The sequence below is a fragment of the Pseudopipra pipra genome, chromosome 20, assembly GCF_036250125.1.
Source record: "Pseudopipra pipra isolate bDixPip1 chromosome 20, bDixPip1.hap1, whole genome shotgun sequence".
Classification (NCBI taxonomy): domain Eukaryota; kingdom Metazoa; phylum Chordata; class Aves; order Passeriformes; family Pipridae; genus Pseudopipra; species Pseudopipra pipra.
In genome coordinates, this window is record NC_087568.1 from 2,899,120 (window position 1) to 2,917,698 (window position 18,579).

An 18,579-nucleotide genomic window follows, 5' to 3' on the forward strand; every position below is an offset into this window, starting at 1 on the left:
GATGCTTAAAACTCATCACCAACTAGAAAACCACAGGGAGATAGACCCTCCCTATAGGTTAATGTGTGCACAACAGCATTTCATGCACAACCGAGCACACACACACACACACAAACACACACACTCTTTTGCCTCGAGGAGACTCCCCTGGACAGGTGTGCTCCCACAGAATCCACCAGCTGGGAATGCTTGCTGCCAGCAGCACATGATGTATACAATCACCTATTGCTGGAGAGGATGATGGGCAGCAGAAAGCAGCCTTTAAAACCCTGTCTGCCAAGGAAAACAAGAGGGGGCTTTCTTTAGCCATGCATTTATGTAAATAAACACAGGAATATTTTGCAACTCCCAGGGGACTTGCCCAGAGTACTGTTTTGCTGAATCAGGGTGGGAGTAATCCTGTGCTCACCGTGAGCCTGCGCACAATTGGGAGGACCCCGGCACGTGCGGCACGAGCCAGGGACACAGCCCTGCTCCAGGGGAGCCCCACATGGCACGTGTCCCTAAACCCACACCATGTGCTCTGCCAGGATAGGGGCAGAACCCACGGGCTGCCGTGGGGGTCTTGAGGGTTGACATATAATTGCCACCGCCACAGCCTTCATGCTTCTAAAATGTCTCCTTTCTTAGCATGGTCTGGATCAAAGGTTCAAAATCCAATTAAAAACTGTGTTGTTCCTCCTTTGGTCGCCCAGAACCAAGGTCACACATACACGTGTATTAAATTTGGAATTATAATCAGTTTTGCCCCAGAATGGGCTTGAAAATTAGGGCACCAGGGCAGTTGTTTTCATGCTTCTCTGCTGCCCGGCCCTGAAGGCGCCATCTTTGCTGGGTGACGTCCTGTAGGTTTTGTCACCCAAACTGCGTGTACCTCACTCCTTTCCAACACAGGCACAGTGTGACGGGGGTGACAAGCCATCCAGCAAACTGACTGACCACAGTGCTGTAACCCAAATTTCAGGGGGTCACAAATACCCCAGAACACGCTCCGCTGGTGCGTAACACCAACACGGCCCCTCATGACAAGATGGCCGCCACCCCCGCCATGCTTGGCACGGGCTGTGAGGGAGTATGGGGATCCCCACTTATCGCCGATCCACCCCCTCTGAGGGGAATGAGTGGTGTCTGTGGTGGGTGCTGCCGAAATGTGCCCCAGCGAGGTGGGAGGGCGGGGGGCAGGAACCCATCTTACGCCTGGTGAGAGGCGCAGGAGGAAGCCCGGGCAGCCGCCCTGTCGCTCCCTGTGTCCCCGGGGACTCGTGTCTCCCTCCTTTCTGTTTCAGCCCCCCGTGTCCATCCCTGGTGGTCACGGTGTGGGGGTGCCGCCCCTCAGCCCCTCTCCCTCTCAGGGTGCGGGGCGGCCGTGTTTGTTCTCCTCGCGGCGCCTGTTATCAGCTCACAACACACACAGGAAGTCCTGTCTGGGATTGTCCATCCCCGGCCTGATTTATACAGGAAGAAAAGCATAAAAAGCCGCCCTTCCACCTCAGCAGCCACCTCCTGCCTGTGCGTGGCCGGCAGCTGGCCATGCCGGGGCCACCGGGCAGGTGCCTGGGCCCGCTGGACCCGGGGTGGCCGGGCAGGGATGGCCACCGGGAGCCATCTGGGAGCACAGCACTGGGGCTGCTCCCAGCGCAGCGGGGGACAGTGGGGTGCCACAGGTACTGTAGAGCCATAATGGGAATGGGGTGGATGGGATGGGATGGGATGGGATGGGATGGGATGGGATGGGATGGGATGTGGGGCTGGCGCTGGGGCAGCGGGAGTGTGTCCTTGCCAGGTGAGACCCTGCGGGCTCTGGGTGTTTTTGCCCCTGCTCAGGCAGAGATGATGGTAGGAGCGTGGAGCAAACAAGGGCGTAAAGGATCTTTTGGAGCACATGGGTGTGTAAAGCATCCTTCAAAGCACAAGGGTGTGTAAAGCATCCTTTTAAGCAGAAAGGTGTGGAGAGCATCCTCCATCTGATCTCCTGGTGAGGCTGTCTGCTTTGCTCAGAGAGGAGCTCAGCCTCCAGCACTGTTATTTTTAATTCACCCCACTGGCACTCAGGATGTTTTCCAGGAGCAGAGAACTCCACGGGTAAATTTTACCTCCTGTGCGTGTAGAGGCTGCAAACACTTGCACAAATTCCTGTGAGATGGCTGCAAATTCTTAGTAAATCTCTTCACTTTCCTTTACTCTTTCCCTTTTTCCTTTGCCTGCTCTCTGACCACTGATACACCACCGCACTGTCCATCCTTCTGCCTGTGTTCCCTGCCTGCTGCTCTCCTCTCTGTGCTGCCAAATTCAGCCCCAAATCCAGGCAGGATGAGGGGCAGGACAGGGATGTGGGCAGGGATTCTCCTGCCTGTCACACCAAGGCTTTGTCCTGCCTAACAGCCGAGCCTGGAGCGTGCCGGGTGTGCATGCCAGGAGCTCAGCAAAGCCACGGAGCCGGCTGATTATCATGCTGTCTGTTTTCAGCTACCTGTATTTTGGGATAAAAGAGCAGCTGAGATACCCAGGCACTGGCTGGCTGGGTGGGAATATGGAGCAGAACCACACCAGTGAATGCTCTCAGTAGAAATAACCCAGCATACTTTTTCCAAGGGTCTAACATTCGTGGAATCAATTCACTGAGCAGAGAATAAAAAATAAGAAGAAACAACATGGCTTTGTCAGTGATGAAATCAATTTAAGACTGGATTGGGAAGCTGTGCGAGGCAGAAGTCCAAATGTGGTGGGCTGGATCCTGAGCATCCTCAAAAATAATCCACCTCTGGGCAGGAGTGGAAAACATGGAGTCTGTCCTGGCAGAGTCTCAGTATTCTTCCCTGTGATCTGCCGATGGAGTTACTCCCCCCTCTCTGCTGTTCCACTACCATCTCTCACAAGTTTCCCTGGAGGTAAGAAAGAGAAAATGAATCTGGTCTGGAGGCTCATTTGAGGTATTTCCCAGGCTCTGCTGCTGCAGATGGGGCTGGCCCGGGGGAGGCAGATTTACAAACTGCAACAAATTAGGGTAAACCAACCTGCCTCACAGCCCCACCAGCAGCAGGGGGGCATGGCAAAACACCAGGGGAGAGGTCTCAGACCGGACAGGAAAAGAAAAGCATCTCTGCAAAGAGAAGGGGGTGATCAGAAATGTTTTCTTTTGCTCTGTCCTCTCTCCCGAAGGGAGCTCTTGGATCCCCGTCCTGCTCACAGCCTGGGAGGTGAGGGCAGAGAGGAGCTCTGCTTAGTACAGGTTCCTGGAGCTGGAGATTTTCTCCTGGAAGAGAAGGATAATCAGAGCAAAAATCAGAGCATTTCTTGTGGGAAATGCTCTTTGCTGAGCTGCTCCCTAGGATGGTCACGGTTCAGGGACCAAGCTGTCCTGCATCTCCCAGCTATCCCACTGCACTTCCCATGCTCCCCTCTGGAGTGATTCACTGGGGAAGTGGGGTGGGGGACCATTCCCTGCTGACTAATGCCGTGTTTTGCCAGGGAAATTTCACAGAAAGCTGCAAAATTCAGTTTATTCCTGGGTGGGATGAATCATTTCCCAGTTTTTACACTGCAGCCACTGCTGCCTTCTCTAAATGTAAATAAGAGCTCAAGTGTGCATGCAAAGGAAAATAAACCTAGCTATGGGATGTTGCCCTGTTCTTGCATTTGTTTTTGCACAGCTGCAGCTCGGCTGCTGGTTGTCCCCATGGTCACCTTAAGTTATAACACACCTGTCCTGAGACACTTAATGCTTGTTAAGTCCTTACTCAGGCAAAAAAAATACCACTTTGTGGGGCTCCAGTCTCAGTTATAATACACAGAGCCCTGGGCAACTGGTGACAACAGACTGAGAGCTACAGGCCAAGTACCTTTCTTGGTTTGACCTGTTTTTATCCCACTGCCATCAGTGGACTCATCTAGATTTCCACTGAGATAACTGGTCTGCAGCTGACGCAGCTGAGAACAATATAGGACATAATAGAATAGTGGGAGGTCGTTTTCCTCACAGAGCTCTGCAGAGCAGGGGCTGCTCCAAAGCCTCAACTCAAGTGTAAAGTTTACAAACAGCCTTATGAAAAACCTGAGCAGAAGAATTTGTCCTAGAACAGGAAAAGCCATTCCCCCCTTTTTTTGAGAAGCACCAAAAATTCCTATTGCTTTAGCAAGTGCTTCCAGTTCTGTGCCAGACCCCCGCAGAGGCCAGCGAGAGCCCATTGTCCACAGCAGGTACGGGGTCAGCCAGGGCTTGTAGCAGCTGAAAGGTTTTGCATCTGTATGTGTGTCACTCTCCTGCCTGTCCCCCCATCCATCTGCCATTTCAGCACCTCTGGCCCCAGTTTGGGGCAGCACTCGTGTGCCTGGGCACGTCCCATTTTCTGTGATGGGATGGAAGTGCTCCTCTCTGATGTGGGACTTTAGTGCTGACCTCCTATTAATTCTCCTCTGTTATCATTCCTTTTTTGTGCCTACAGAGCCAGAGCAAAGTTAAGTCCCCCCATCCCCAGATACCTCACACCCTCCAAGCTCTCCTATCACACAGGGGACCGCTTCCAGCCCACAGCTCCATGCCTTGATCCACCACAGATGCTCTCAGGGGGATGTTGGATGCCCAGGCAGGTGCACTGGGCTTGGCAGGTCTGTGGGACAGGCTCTAGGAAACAGGAGGGTGGGTGAAAATCTGACTTTTGCAGCCAGCCCAGTGCTCAGCCTGAGACCTGCTCCAGGCCAGCACTCAGTGTCCTTCACAGCTCACGCTGGTGGTAAAACCAGTGGGAGACAAGGAGGTTTTGACATTGTTAAATCTAAGAGGGAGGTTGGGCAGAAACATTTCTTTCTTGGCCTGGAGACAGGCATTAATATTAGAAGTCATGGGAGTACACTTCTAGTGTGTGAGGGAGAAAGCTGTGGGGGAAAAATGTAAAACATTGGTCAAGGGAGGACTTCAAATTCAGACAGCTTTGCAGGCAGGAGCCAAAATCCCTTGCTGCCTTTGTCAGAAGCTCATTACACCGACCTTAACAGTGCCAACAGATCTGATCTTCCCCCACTCTGAACTGGCATAACTCCTGCTTCCAAGGGAACTTTGCCAGGCAGTGTCCTGGGGGATTTCCTCCCAGCATAATGAATATTAGCACATAAGACACCGAACCCTCCCCAAGAGCAGAGGATTAAATGCTCTTTTAATGGGCTATAAGCAGTTCTTTAGCAGCTGACACGGGCACTTGCTTGAGCAAAGATTTGACCCAATAAATGGAACTGCGAAGCAAACATTTTGCAATTAAAATACTGGCAGAATTTTAAAATGCTCAGTGCACTTAGGGAATAATTGCCTAATGGCTGAGAAGGCCCCACTGGGGACCCTGGAAGGTGGTGTGCTTGGTCCTGTGCTGGGTGGTGTCCTGCAAAGAGCTGAAGGATGAGTCCATCCTCTTCCTCACCATCAAATTTATGCTTGGTATCCCAGGGACTCAGGCAAAGGTTTCCCAAGCAGTTAGGGCCTCCCTGTGCCCTACCACAGTGTCACAGTGTCCGTGCCTCTGGCACACCAGCGGTGTGAGCTCAGTGCCAGTGCCACAGGGAGTCGCGATCCTGCTTCCATCCTCCACCCCACTCCACAAATGTTTCATCCTCCACAGCTCCACACCTTTGGGAGTGTCCAGGGCATCCCACACCAGGTCCATCATGGGCAAGGGCTGGGTCACTGGTCTCTGCCTGCCTGACAAGGGGAGTGTAACAGTGGGCTTTTTCTGTCCTGACAGTAAGAAACCAAGATGCTCCTTAAGGAAAGGATCCCTGCCCAGGACACATGATGGAGCACCGTGGACAAGGTGAGTGCCTTGGCTGCAAAATGAGATCCTGTGCTTTCAGCATGGCCGGATGGAGAAGCTTTCCCTTGGCTTCCAAATGCATTTTGCAATTATTAGGCAATAATTCAAGCTCTGTTCATCTCCCCCGTACACCAGAAAAAACAGTAACACTCTCGGCATAACAAGATAATTACCGTCCCTTCAAGGCTCTTGGGAAAAGTTGCCTCTGCTTCGTGTTTAGGAGATTAAATGAGCTGAAATCATTCCCGGGAGGTAGGATGGATCCACAGGGTGAGCAACCCCGCCTGTGCTGTACGAGATGCTGTGTAACGTGGAGCTGTGCTTCCACCAGCACCAGCAAGCCTTTCCTTTGCTGCTGGGAGGGATCCCAGCACATCCCAGAGCGGATTCCCCTCTGTTCCCTTCCTCAGGGACAATCCCACCAAAACTCCTTTCACACGGGGAGCCCTACTCCAGAACACCAGCACCCATCAGCTTCCCGGGGGGGTGCAGCACGACCCGGGACAGCTCCAGTTCCATCAGCGGCCTCAGCGTATCCCTGAGGAAATAGAGGGGATGGGCCAGTGATCTCAGTTGCTCTTTTGGCGCCATTGTTGTTTAGCTGGTAAATATTTCCTTTAAATGCTTACATGCTTTCGAAAAAATTACAAAACTTAATGGGAACAAATATTCCCAGGGGGCTGTATCCTGCCATTCATTCGCACATCAGATCCCCGCTATCTTCAAGAATGGCTCTGTGCATGGGCAGGCGCCTAAGTCATTTGAAAAACAATAAGCCTCTGTGCTCTAATTTTCCAGACAAAAATGTAGACAAAACAAGTGGCAATTTGGCACAAACCGAACTGCTTTGATAAATAACTGGGCATTTTAAGAGGAGCAGCCTGTAGGCAGCTGGGATGGGCTGCCTGAGCTGTCCCGGGGCAGGTGTTGCCCAGCCGGAGCTGAGCCCAGTGTGTCACCCTTGGGAGTCTCTCGGGGTCGATCCTCACATGGCTCCACAGCTGGGGGGCCCTCCAAGGAATCCTGTAATCATCCTTTAGGGCTCGCTGAAAACCAGCCTCCCTGTCCTGGCAATTTATTGCCGGCTTCTGCAGGACTTGTTGTAATGAGCTCAGAGGGATTAACGGGGCACGGCGGGAGGCTGTGGACCAGGTCTCTAACCTAGGGAAACACGTCTCCTCTTAAAAGTATATGTGCTCGTGGGGAGTGCGGAACCAGCCACAATATGTTTTAGCAAAGAGAAATAAATTTGCCCTGGGCACTGCACTGGCGATGGACCATTTCCCCGGGGAGTCTGAACACCCCTGGGCGAGGGGCCGGGGGCTGCGCTGGGATCTCCCCCTCTTGCTATAATCCCCTGCCCACCCAGGCGAGCTGGGCCATAGGGGGTTCAGGGACCTCGTGTCCTCGCAGTGTGGGGCACACCGGGGCTGAGGGGCTCAGCCTGACGTGGGGTCACCAGGTAAGGCTCCAGATCAATCCAGGGCAGGGGTTTCCTGCAATCCCGTCTCCATCAGAGGCAGCGAAAACTCACGGGGCGCACCACCAGCGTGTCCCACCACCCCAGGCTGGGCTCCTGGGGGGGTCCTGCCCTATCCCCGCATGACTCCCCCCCCCGCAAGAACTGATTTCTCCGGCGGTCTTGCCGTGTCCCCAGATGTTCCCGGGGCGCCGGGGGCAGGTGGCGGCCGGCGGGGGCCGGCGGGGCGGGGGCAGGCGGAGGCTCCCCGGGCCCCGGCGCTTCCCCCCGGCCGGGAGGCTCCGCTTTCCTCCCCGCCGGGAGCTCATTGGGCCGGGGCGGAGGGACCGGCTCGGGCCGGGGGAGGAAATGCGCGGGGGGCCGCGGCGCGGCGGCGACTCCGCGGCTCCGGCACCGCCACCGGTGAGTCCCGGCGGGCACCGCCCGGCGCTCGGCACGGCCGGAGGGGCCGCGGCCGCATCCCCCGGCGGGGAGGGGCGGGGGGTGTCGGCGGAGCGGGGCTCGGTACCGCAGCGCTGGGAGGGCGGCCGGGGGGGGCCCTGGGCCGGCGGAGGGGCTGCGGGGCTGCGGGCAGTGCCGGGGAGCGGGGATGGGGCTGCTTCGGCCGCGATGAGCATCCCTGCGCCGCGTCCTGGCAGCCCCCCGGGGTACCCGCGTCCCTACAGTTCTTGCAGCCCCCCGGGACACTCGCGTCCCTTTACACGCTGTGACACCCGGGATACTCGCGTCCCTGCAGTTCCTTCAGCCCCCCGGGACACCGGGTCCGTGCAGATCCTCGGACACCCGCGTCCCCGCAGCCCCCCGCGGCCTCCGGGGGTCCCCGCAGCCCGCTCCGTGATTCCCGGGTCCCCGCAGCCGCTGCGTGATAACGGTGTCCTTGCAGCCCCCGCGGTCCCGTGTCCCTGTGTGCCGCCGCACCGTGCCGTACCCCCGGAGTCCCCTCCGCCGTTCCCCCTCCCTTCTCCCCGCTCCATAATGCCCGCATCCCCGCGTCCCGCTCCATCCCGCCCGCACCGCGTGCTGTGCCCCGCGGTGCCGCATCCCAGCCTGCGCAGGGAACAGCTGGAGGTGTCTGTAAGGAACAATCCATCCCCCTGCGGCTGGTGCAGACCCTCTCCAGGAGGGTTTGGCTCTAAGGGCACAGGCCAGGGCCAGAACACGGCTTGGAGCCACGGTTTCACCTGCAGAACCAGGCCAGGCTGTTGGGAAAAGTGCAGCCTGTGAGGTTTATTGCATCCTCCCGAGGGGCTGGATTGTCTCGTATCCCTTTGCAGACAGAGCTCGATTCCTCCTGCTGCCATCAGCTGGATCTTTAGTCTTGGTTCCATGGGCAGAGCTGCACAAAGTGCTGCTCACCTGTGCGGTGGGTTGTGTTTGCCATTGGCAGCTGTGGCAGGTGAGGCAAGAGCAGAGTTAGGAGAGCTATAGGAATGTTTCTGGCTGGCAGGAGAAGGATCCCCAGACTCACAGGAGCACGTGGCCAGCCAAGGAGGCTTTGCTGACTCCTGAAACAGCAGAAACTTAGAGGCACCTGCATAGTTTCACTTGCCAGACCTCTTCATTTGAGGGACTACAAAGGCAGTGACCAAAAACTATTTTCTTTTTTTTTTTAATCATAAAAAGATGTTTCTTGGGTTATATGTGTTAAAAGAGCAATATTAGAATAGGTGGTGGCAACAGGTTGGAAGATCTTCAGTGGCTATAAAGAGGCTGATTTTCATAAAATTATAAAAAAGACAAGTATAGACTATCATGTTTTGCACTTTTGCAACTTTTTCTTGTATGAAGCAACCATAGTTTTATGACCCAGAGGGATCCTCTGAACACTCGAGGTAGGGCAGTGCTGCTCCATTTCAAAGTGAAAAAACAAACCGTCTGTATTTTAGGCTCGTGCCCTGCATTTCTTGCTGTCCCCACAGGGAAAGCTCCAATGGCAGCCACGGGAATCCTGTGGGAGGACGGAGATGGTTGGCAGAGTTTGACTTAGAGACTTCAGAAGAAGCACTGCTAGCCTGGGGATCTGAGATTGTAGGGAAAATATGTGTCCCAGTATAGCCCTGGGAAAAGCTGGCTGGCGGAGCAGGGGGGAGTTAGTGTGTCTGTACACCAGTGTCCTTGGGATGTCTCCAGGAGAACTGGGGAAAAAAAAGGCTTCTTCACTACTTTTAAAAAAACCTTCCTGCAGGTCAAGCAAGGTTTGCTTTCCTGGTGGTGGAGATGCCATAAATCAGTCATTAGGAGATGAAGTTTTTTGCTATGTTTGGAGGAGAATGGAGGACTATAGGCTCTATAGCACCAAAATCCTCCTTACATCCTCAAAATCGGGCTTGCATGGAAATATGCTGTGATATTTGACATTTGATAGTTGATGTTTGATATTAAGGAACAGGAAGGGAGCAGGCTGGTTTCTCTCCAGTTGTGAGTCTCCATCTTTCCATGTTTAAGTTTCTCTACCCACACAAAGGAAAGGATGATCCTGAGTGCCTCGGAGGAGGGATTTGAGACCTGCAGGGTCTACAGATATATGGTGGCTATCCCTAACAAGTTGTCTCAGAGTTAGGAATTAATCCTAATGGAGATTGGGGATCCACCTGCAACTTTCCAGTCCAATCCCACCCCAGAGCACTTGGGGATTTTAGCAAGTTGGTTTGCAGTCACCATATTTCCAGTCTCAGAAGGGGGTTTCTTGTGTTGCCTCCCTTTTCTCAAGGTTTAATCAGAACAACAGATTCTTTCTTTAATTTGTGTATGTTTAAGGTGGGTTTCTTTATTTCTTCCTCCTTCAGCTGCTGCCATCCGGAGGCCAACTGGTTTGTTTAAATGCAATACTGTTTAAATTAGATATTGTTACTGACCTTCTTCTGCCTTGTTTCATGTTTGTCCTCGGCTAGAAAATCAAAAGCTCTTTATTTGCGGCTCAGATCTGACTCTGCAGACGGTACATATGGCCCTTGCAGCACTTTTCTCTGGCACGAACTTGTATTTTAAAGAGAAGAAGATCAGATTTCAGTGTGTTATGTGGTGGGAAAACACAGCTTTACAATGCTGTGTGGATTAAGAAATTAGGGGCCATTGTTTTGCCCTCACTGCCTAGAATTAGCAGAGTGTTTCAGGCGACACAGGTCCCTTCCCTGTCTCTCAACACATGACTGAGTGGACCCTGGTGCTGTGAGAGCCTCTCCAGGCATCCCCTGGGGTAAATCACCACCACAATATTGAGATGAGTGGGGAAAAGTGGGTTTGTGCCTGGAGGAGCTCCCTCCTTTCCAGGGGTGTGTCCCCCTTTCCAGGGGTGTGTCAGATGTCACCAGCTGGGGAAGGACATGCATGTTCACACTGCTCTTCTCCTGTTTGCAGGGTTCCACGCTGAAGGACGGGACATGTGGTAGGAGGCAGCACATCCCACTGAAGAGCGAGAGCTGGTCGTGCTGCACAGCCCGGGGTGCTGTGGGAGGGACAGGACATGTGCCACCTCAGCTGCCTCCTCTCGGGACTCCTCCTCATCCTCAGCACCACCAGCACCGATGGCTTTGCCCGGGCAGGGTAAGGCCCCATTCTGTCTGCACCTCCCAGGCGTGCCCGTGTGCATGTCATGGTGAGGCACATCCTCCCCAGGTGAAGAGCCCTGTTTGGCCAGCATGGGCATGGGCAGCTCCCCGGGCTGGTCAGGAGGTGGAAAAAGGCTCTGGCAGCCCTTTGCTGGTTGTTTGCTTTGTCACTGAAGCTAAAAAACCTCTCAGAGAAAATGCCCGTTTAGCTCCAGGCAGGGACACAAAGACACTCTGGGCTTTTTGTCCGTGAGAGTCAAAAGGTGATCAGGCCCTGAGCTGTTCAGGAATTATTATTATTATTATTGTCTCTTTCAAGCACATCCTTCACAAAAATATTTGTGAAATCTTGCTATCAATCACAGCAGCTGAGCCTTGTGAAAAAATTGTCAAAGGAGGATGCAGCTCCCATCAGAGGAGGATGCAGCTCCCAGCTCTGATGGACACAACATCTAGGGGACACGGGTGTGGAATGCCCTGGTGGGCTGGTGCCTGCTGTGCCCTGTGCTCCCCGGGATGGTGCTGTGGTCCCTGATCCTACAAATCCAGCAATTTCCCTTCCCTTTCCAGGAAAAGGGTCTGACCTGGCACTCGGGATCCCAGTATAGGCTGGGCAGGCACAGCTCAGCTCCCACTGCATCAGAGGAAGCCCAGAGCTCAGTGCCCCAGATTCTTCCCCAACCAAGAGGAGCTGGAGCTCAACATCCACCTCTAGATACAGCTCACATTTTCTACAAAGTTTGTTTTTACACTGAAAGGCTCCTCCAGCATCAAACCTTTCACATTCTGAAACCACAGCTGAATTCCTCACTCTCACGCACAGGCTGCAACCAGAGCTTTATTCTAAATTTTGCAAAGCAAACAATTGCCATTTAAAAATTGCATTTTCTATAACATTAATCACGAGGCTGAGAGGAGTTCTCTGGAGTTAATGGAAGCCATCTGATGTCCATGCTAATTCCCAGGCTTTTTATTTTAGTTTCTAATTGAGCTGGGAGGCTGAGATGAGGGGATGAGTTCCTCAGTGGGACTGACCTGCTTGGGCTGAAAAATGTTGAAAAAGAGGGTATTTAACCGAGACCACTTTGGCTGTTAACCTTGGGAAAGTTTTTGACTGGATAACAGTTATCTTAGGATATCTTAGGAAGGCTGGAGGGCCCCTTTCATCTAGCCTCTATTTTTTTTTGCGGTGAGCCTGACCCTGCCTATGAAGTCATTAATTTCTTAGTGACCAGAGAGGCATCTGTTTCAGGAATGCAAAAGTCTCAGAAAGGAAAAATCCCCCCAGAAAGTGAGTAATTTTAGAGGAAGGGAGATGATGAATGGAACGAGTAAATAATCCCTAAATCTGAGTCCTGACTGCTCCCCTGGGACAGAGGGACCGTGCTGGGTGAATGTTCGAGGAGGCATCAGTGTCTTGGCACAGGGGCAGGGGGGGAAGTGCCTGTACAGCCCAAAGTGCTCCAGATTTGGGCCAGTGCCCCAAAACAGCTTGAAGTGGCCTCCCAGGGCACTGGGGCAATTAGGCACTGCTGTTTCACTCACCCTCTGCAGAGAGGGGCTGTCAGGCCCCATCCTGGCGGGTGAGATGTGACCCTGTCCCCTCTGCTCAGCCGCAGGGTCTGTGCCGCGGCGCCGCAGAGCCGGGCGGGCGTCTACACCGAGTCCCACGTCCAGCCCGTCTACCAGCCCTACCTCACCACCTGCCAGGGCCACCGTGTCTGCAGCACCTACAGGTGAGGGCACTGCCTGTGCCACAGACCTGCTCCCAGTGTGGCAGCAACTGGGGGGGCTGTGGGAGGGGTCAGTCCTGCCTCGATCCAAAGGGACGATGCTCCCAGTGCCTGGTGGTGGGTGCCAGTGCAGGGAATGGGATGGAGGCTTGGGGAAGGTGCTCTGGCACCCAGCTCAGCCCCATCCTTGCATTGCAGGACCATCTACAGAGTTGCCTATCGGCAGAGGTACAGGCAGCTGCCCGAGCCCGTGGCCTCATGCTGTCCCGGCTGGAGCAGAGCAAACACTCACACGCTCAGCTGTAACAGAGGTAAGAGGTTGCTGGACCAGTGCTCATCCCCAGATCCCTCGTGTTCCTGGAGGAAGCCCAGGACCAGTTCTCTCATTCACCAACACTCTGCCTGTCAGGTGGATTCTCCCTCTAGGAAAGCATTTAAATTTTAAACGTCACAACCAAATGCAGTTCAATATCTGATTAATTCCCAGCCTTTCTCTGCTGCCTCTTGGGCCTTTTTCCTTTGGGATCGCTCATTACCTCTATAGTTAACAGAGGATAAATAAAGTGAGTAATTCCTTTCCACATAAATCAGCAGTAATGGAAGAGAAATGCTTTCAGGAGTCCACAAATGCAAACCACAGCAGCAGTCAGTCCATCCCCTGACAAGCTCAGTCCATCACCCTCCTCCCTCTGTCTTTGCTGCCCCTGGGCTGGTGCTGGTGTGTGTTTTGAGGTGTGCAGTGTGTGTGTTGCATCCAGGGTGGGAGGGGGGAGCTCAGGACCCCCAGAACTGCTGGGTGACGCTGTGCTGGTGTTTCCTCTCACAGCTCTCTGCTGGGTGCCGTGCCAGAACGGCGGGAGCTGCACCTTCCCTGGCAGATGTGCCTGCCCACCCGGCTGGACAGGGCGAGCCTGCCAGACAGGTACTGGCCATGTCACTCCTCTCCCTGCTCCCTGTGCTGCTGCTGGAAGAGCTCGCCTTGGGAAGCATCAGAGCTGCTGCCATGGGGCTTTGGTTGTCCTTTGACCATGCACCGACCCCTTAGTGGGGACAGGGACCAGCACTGTGGCTCCTTACCAGACCTTGGGATGTGCCTGGTGTACACACATGCACAGCTGCATGTGTCGCTCCATGACACTGATGCCTGATGGTCTGGCCAGGAAAGGATGGGAAGCCTGGCTCCCAGGGGAGCTCCCTTTGGCTGCCTCAGTGCTCCCAGTCCTCATGTGCAGTCCCGGCACCCACATTTTCTCTCCGCTTCTGGTCAGAGTGAGCAGAGCTGTGAGCACACCAGCAAGAGCCTTTCTGCAGCACAGAAACCTTGTGGGGCTGGCCCGAGGTTGTGTGCTTGTGATCCTCCCTCTCCCAGGCTTTGTAAACTCTCCCTGTAAACTAAGACACCCATTTACTGCAGGGACTAAATCTGTAAATATCCAGGGGTGGAAGGGAAGCCTGACAGTCTCCAGGAACCAGGCTCCTCTCCAGCACAGGAGCAGCCCGATGCTCCTCACAGCACAGGGAAATCAGGCAGGGTGGAGCACACCAGTGGTGCAAAGCCCCTGCCATGGCATTTCCCAGCTTCTCCCAGCTTTCCACCCTCCTGTGAGGCAGAGGAGGAGTGTGTGGCATTGACCCATGCTGGGCTAGGCAGAGCTGAGCCCATCACTGACAGCTCCAGCTCCAGTGCAGGAGGAAAAGATTTTCCCACTGCCTAAAACAGTGCTCGGGCGTGGGAAGCGGTTCAGCTAATTCTGCTTTGTGGGAACAGCTCTAATAACTCCCCCGTGTGAGGAGAGGTTACTGGGTTTTGTACACACTTGAAAGGCTGATGGCTCCTCACCACAGCTGGCTGGAACCAAAACCCTGGCCGTAAATCCAGGATGAGAGCCGGGCGCTGCCTGCGCCTGCCTGGCCAGAGCCGGGACGTTTCTGACCACAGCTTTTGCTTCTGGCTCTGTTGTGGGGGGAGTGGGCAGAAGGGAGGAGGCCAGATCCCCCTCGGGCTTAGCACTGGTTTATCCAGCTGGGCTGTCCCAGATGCTGGTGGTGCTGAGACACCCAGAGCTGTGCCCAGCACAAACACCAGCACATTCCGGGGACACTTGCTGGAATTCCATTGCAGCCCCCCATGCCTAAGCCATTTGTGCCACTCACCCCTATCCCTCCTGCCCTCACTGAGTCATTCCTGTGTTTCAGATGTGGATGAATGTGCCAGCCAGAGCCATGGCTGCAGCCAGCTCTGCATCAACACAGCCGGGAGCTACCGCTGCACGTGCCAGGATGGCTTTGCCCTCGCTGCTGATGACAAGGACTGCCGGCCCCTGGTGCCAGTGCCCGAGGTGGACACCTTCAGCCAAGCAGGTAACCTGTCCCCCCAGTGCAGCCCCAGCTGCTCTGGGCCTTCAGAGAGCTGGGGTTAACACTCAGCATCACTGGCTGGAGCAGCTGTGGCCGGATAGGGGACAACAGCCAGAGAACCCCTCGGCTTTATTCTCGGTGGCCCAGGAGTCCCTCTCCCACCCAAACAACTTCCCCTGTGCACAAATCCATCTGTGAGAGTGACACAGCCTGGCTGTGGCTTGTGGTGTCCAGGATGTGCCTGTTCTCTCCATCACCATCATCGTTCCCACAGGGCAGGTCCGGAGCCTCGAGGAGCGGCGCTGGTGACGGCCCATTATTACTTTTGGTACGCGCTGTGACACTTCAAACTCGTACCGTGAGTAATAATGCGCTGTGGCCAGCACGGGCATCACGCAGCAAACACCTGGGAGAGCAGGGCACTGCCTGCATGTGCCATGCCTGCCTTTGTCCCTGTCCTGGGCCCTCAGCAGGATCAACTCCTTGTGCCCACCGTGGGACAGGGCACACTTGGGTGCTCTCTGACAACATGGGTGCCAAAGGCCAGGCTCCACCAGACACCTTGTCCTTCAAGCATCACCCCATTACCTGAAGAATCCCCCACTTTGTTGCAGGTGCTCCAGCAGCAGGAGAAGCCTGTGCCATTAGCAGCTGGACTAGATGCCAGTGCTTGCAGCAGATGTTGAATCCAGCTGATGCTCTGGGGCCTGATTCCGGCAGGGCAGACTCTGGGGGCTCACTGAGACGGCAGGGGAAAACAGCAGAGCTTGGCCTGAGCCCTGCAGAGATGTCTTTCTCCCCAGCACCTTCAACTTCACCTTGGGCAATGGGCTTTTACCGACTGACCTTCCCCTGGTCACTTTTTCAGGTCCCTCCAATGAAGTGAAGGAAGAAATGAACGACCTGAGGAGCCGAGTGGAAGCGCTGGAGCAGGTGACTTCCAGCACACCCCTCTGCCTTGCCCTGTTGCTGCTCAAGGCTGTGCTGAGCCAGCTCCCACCCCGGGCTGTTCACAGCCAGGGTTTCCCTCTTCCCCAGCTCTATTTTTAACACAGTGCTGCCTCGGCAGCGATCCCAGCAGCAATCCCAGCTGTGCTCCACGCTGCCGGCAACACCCACGCCGCGGCTTTTCCAGCCCAGCAGCCCTTTGAACACCACCAAAGCCCCACGAGCCTGACCTGGTGGGTGCTGCATTCCTTCAGGAGGTCCTCCTGGTGTGGGGGGGACACACTCATGGCTCCCCTTCTCCCCACAGAAACTCCAGCTGGTGCTGGCCCCTTTCCACAACCTCATGCCATCAGCGCCAGAGGACGTCGGCACAGACCCCATCAGCCGACTGTCCCACTCCCTCCAGCAACTGGACAGAATTGACTCCCTGAGCGAGCAGATCTCTTTCCTCGAGGAGCGGCTGGAAACGTGTAAGTGCCTGGAAAATCAGGGCTGAAGGATTTCCCTCCACCCACACTGGCCACAGTGAGCAGATGCGGGCCAGCGAGATCAGTAACACATATGCCACTGTTAATCTAGATCTCCCTCAAGCTCAGCAGCCTGCAATTAATAAAAGATGAACACAAACAGCCCATTAGCTTCATTTCAAAGCCGTTTCTGTGGCTGCACCATCTGACTGCCCATGTAGCAGCCAAAAATTGTAAGGTTGGCACAAGGAAACGTGGCTGCAGGGCAGAGCAGAGGGAGCCACTGTGAGCAGTGGGTCACGTCTGGCAATCAGCACCTCGTGGCTGCAGTCCCTTCCTGTATCCTTGTAATTTGGTCCTTAGAAAAGAACTCCCAGCTCTTAGGAAATTAACAGTCCAAGAAGTCAATCAGGGAAATTTAGGGAGCGTGCAAAAGTTGGCAGATTTACGAGCCTGGGAAGTTTTGGGCATTTCTTTTTGAAGCCTACAGACCAAGCAGTGCACCAGAGAGGGTCTCCCAAGTAGCAAATTGAGCAAGAGACCTCAGTGAGAGTTGCCATGGGTGAAGTGGCTGGAGGTGGGGGGGTCCTGCCTGGCATGTCCCCCCATGGCACCACAGAGAGGGGCAGCATCCCCTCATGGCCCTGTGGTGCTCTGGAGAGTGGCAGTTTGACTCCAAGCAGAGCACAACCATGTGAACACTTTATTTTGATAGGGAGCTCTTTGCAGCTCATTTTCCCATTAAATAATTCCAGAAACTAGGCATGGCTGGGCCAGCTCAGGAGCTGGTGTGCAGCAACAGCCCGGAGCTCGTGGCAGGAGACTAAAGAGAAACTGGTTCAGGGCATATCCAGTCCCAGTTCACTGCTTTCAGTAATGGCTTAGATGGAAAAGAATTCAAAGAACTTGTTTGAAGACAAAGTAGTTGCAAATAGACACTTAAAAAGCATCTCAGAAAGGGGTAATTATCAGAACCATGGAGTGTTCCAGCAGACTGAGTTTCCTAGTAGTGCTCTGTACATATTATTAGTGACAGCATTGAGGAATGTGAGCAGTATCACAAGGTAACATGGATTTATTCCAAGGGATGACTCCAAAGTGCTGAAATTAATTTTTGCCAAGCCTGTTCCAGCAAGCAAAACTTGTTTTTGTTCCTTTTCATGGTCTTGCAAGTCCCTGGAGGACACAAAACTGTCCTGTCATACTCCAGCAAGCCCTGGGGCTCACAGGGCATCCCATGGAGTTACTCAGCCATCCACGTTCTGTGCCTGGTGAAGCATTTCACAACTGAATGCTACAATAAAACTGCACTCCCCAATTAGCTGCTCAGTGGGGGTGTGTGTAAGGACCAAGAAAAACTACTTTCTCTTTAAACCACCAGCAAAGGCACCAGAGGAGAGCTCTTGAAGCCATAACCACTTTGGCCTCTCTAAGTCTGAATTAGCTTTGGGACACTGCACGCAGGGCCCAGGCAAGGACTGTGACACACCAGGGAGGTGAGAGTGACACTCCCTAGTGTGGTGGGACAGAGCTAGCCTAGGGTTGTTTGCCAAAGGGAAAGCTGCAAGTGTGGGTGATATTCACAGAGGTTTAAGGTCAATCTGCTTGGGAAAGAGACAAACCAAACCCAGGCTACGGATGTTGCTGAATTGTTTCTTTTTTTTCCATCTTTCCAGGTTCCTGCAAGAATGAACTCTAGCTGAACACCCGAGGCCTTGGAACAAGCCGAGTGCATCCGCAGCTCTTATCTCACTCTCCAGCCCCAGGCTGGGGACAAAGCCACATCATCTACAGGAAGGCACATGGTACCAGGAGAAGGCTGGTTTCCCATCAGCATCTCCATAATTTTCTCTTCCAGCTCACCTTATCAAAGGTCACGCAGTTACTTCCAAACTGGATTCCGAACCCTCCACATCTCCCCCTTTCCTGCTGGAGAGGCAGCAAATAAATGCCTTACCTCGTGCCACGAGTGCCTGGCTGTGCCAGACTGCCTGTGTGTGAAGCTGAGTTTGTTTAGCTTTGCCTGGCTTTTCCTTAGCATTATGCCAGGCCGTGCTCTCCCAGGGAGCAGCGGGCACAGGGCTGGCTGTGCTGCCTGCCCTGCAGAGCACAGGCCTGGCCTGAGCAGGGCAGTGCTTCCCCACACTGCCCCGACTTGCTGTCACGTGGAAAAGGTGGGGACAAGTCCTTGCAGCCCTGAGATGTCATGGCAGGGAACAGGTGCACATGGTCCCTGCACTGGGTACA

At 54.4% G+C, this 18,579-nt stretch overlaps 1 protein-coding gene across 5 annotated transcripts; it reads left to right on the top strand.

Annotated features, from left to right (window-relative positions):
* The first annotated feature begins 856 nt into the window (after nucleotides 1–856).
* EGFL7 (EGF like domain multiple 7) lies at nucleotides 857–18,319 on the top strand. Of its 5 annotated transcripts, none has more exons than XM_064676733.1 (10): nucleotides 1,296–1,664; nucleotides 2,593–2,888; nucleotides 5,730–5,798; nucleotides 10,636–10,821; nucleotides 12,440–12,562; nucleotides 12,758–12,870; nucleotides 13,386–13,481; nucleotides 14,756–14,920; nucleotides 15,786–15,850; nucleotides 16,173–18,002. In XM_064676733.1, exons 4-10 carry the CDS (start codon nucleotides 10,742–10,744, stop codon nucleotides 16,359–16,361), a joined length of 831 nt encoding a protein of 276 aa, XP_064532803.1. In that variant the 5' UTR covers nucleotides 1,296–1,664; nucleotides 2,593–2,888; nucleotides 5,730–5,798; nucleotides 10,636–10,741; the 3' UTR covers nucleotides 16,362–18,002. The 5 variants fall into 5 exon arrangements, with proteins under 5 accessions (XP_064532804.1, XP_064532803.1, XP_064532802.1 ...); XM_064676735.1 differs by lacking the exon at nucleotides 2,593–2,888 and adding an exon at nucleotides 18,009–18,319 and having other exon boundaries at nucleotides 1,306–1,664; nucleotides 16,173–16,335; XM_064676734.1 differs by lacking the exons at nucleotides 1,296–1,664; nucleotides 2,593–2,888 and adding an exon at nucleotides 857–997.
* Nucleotides 18,320–18,579: the final 260 nt, after the last annotated feature.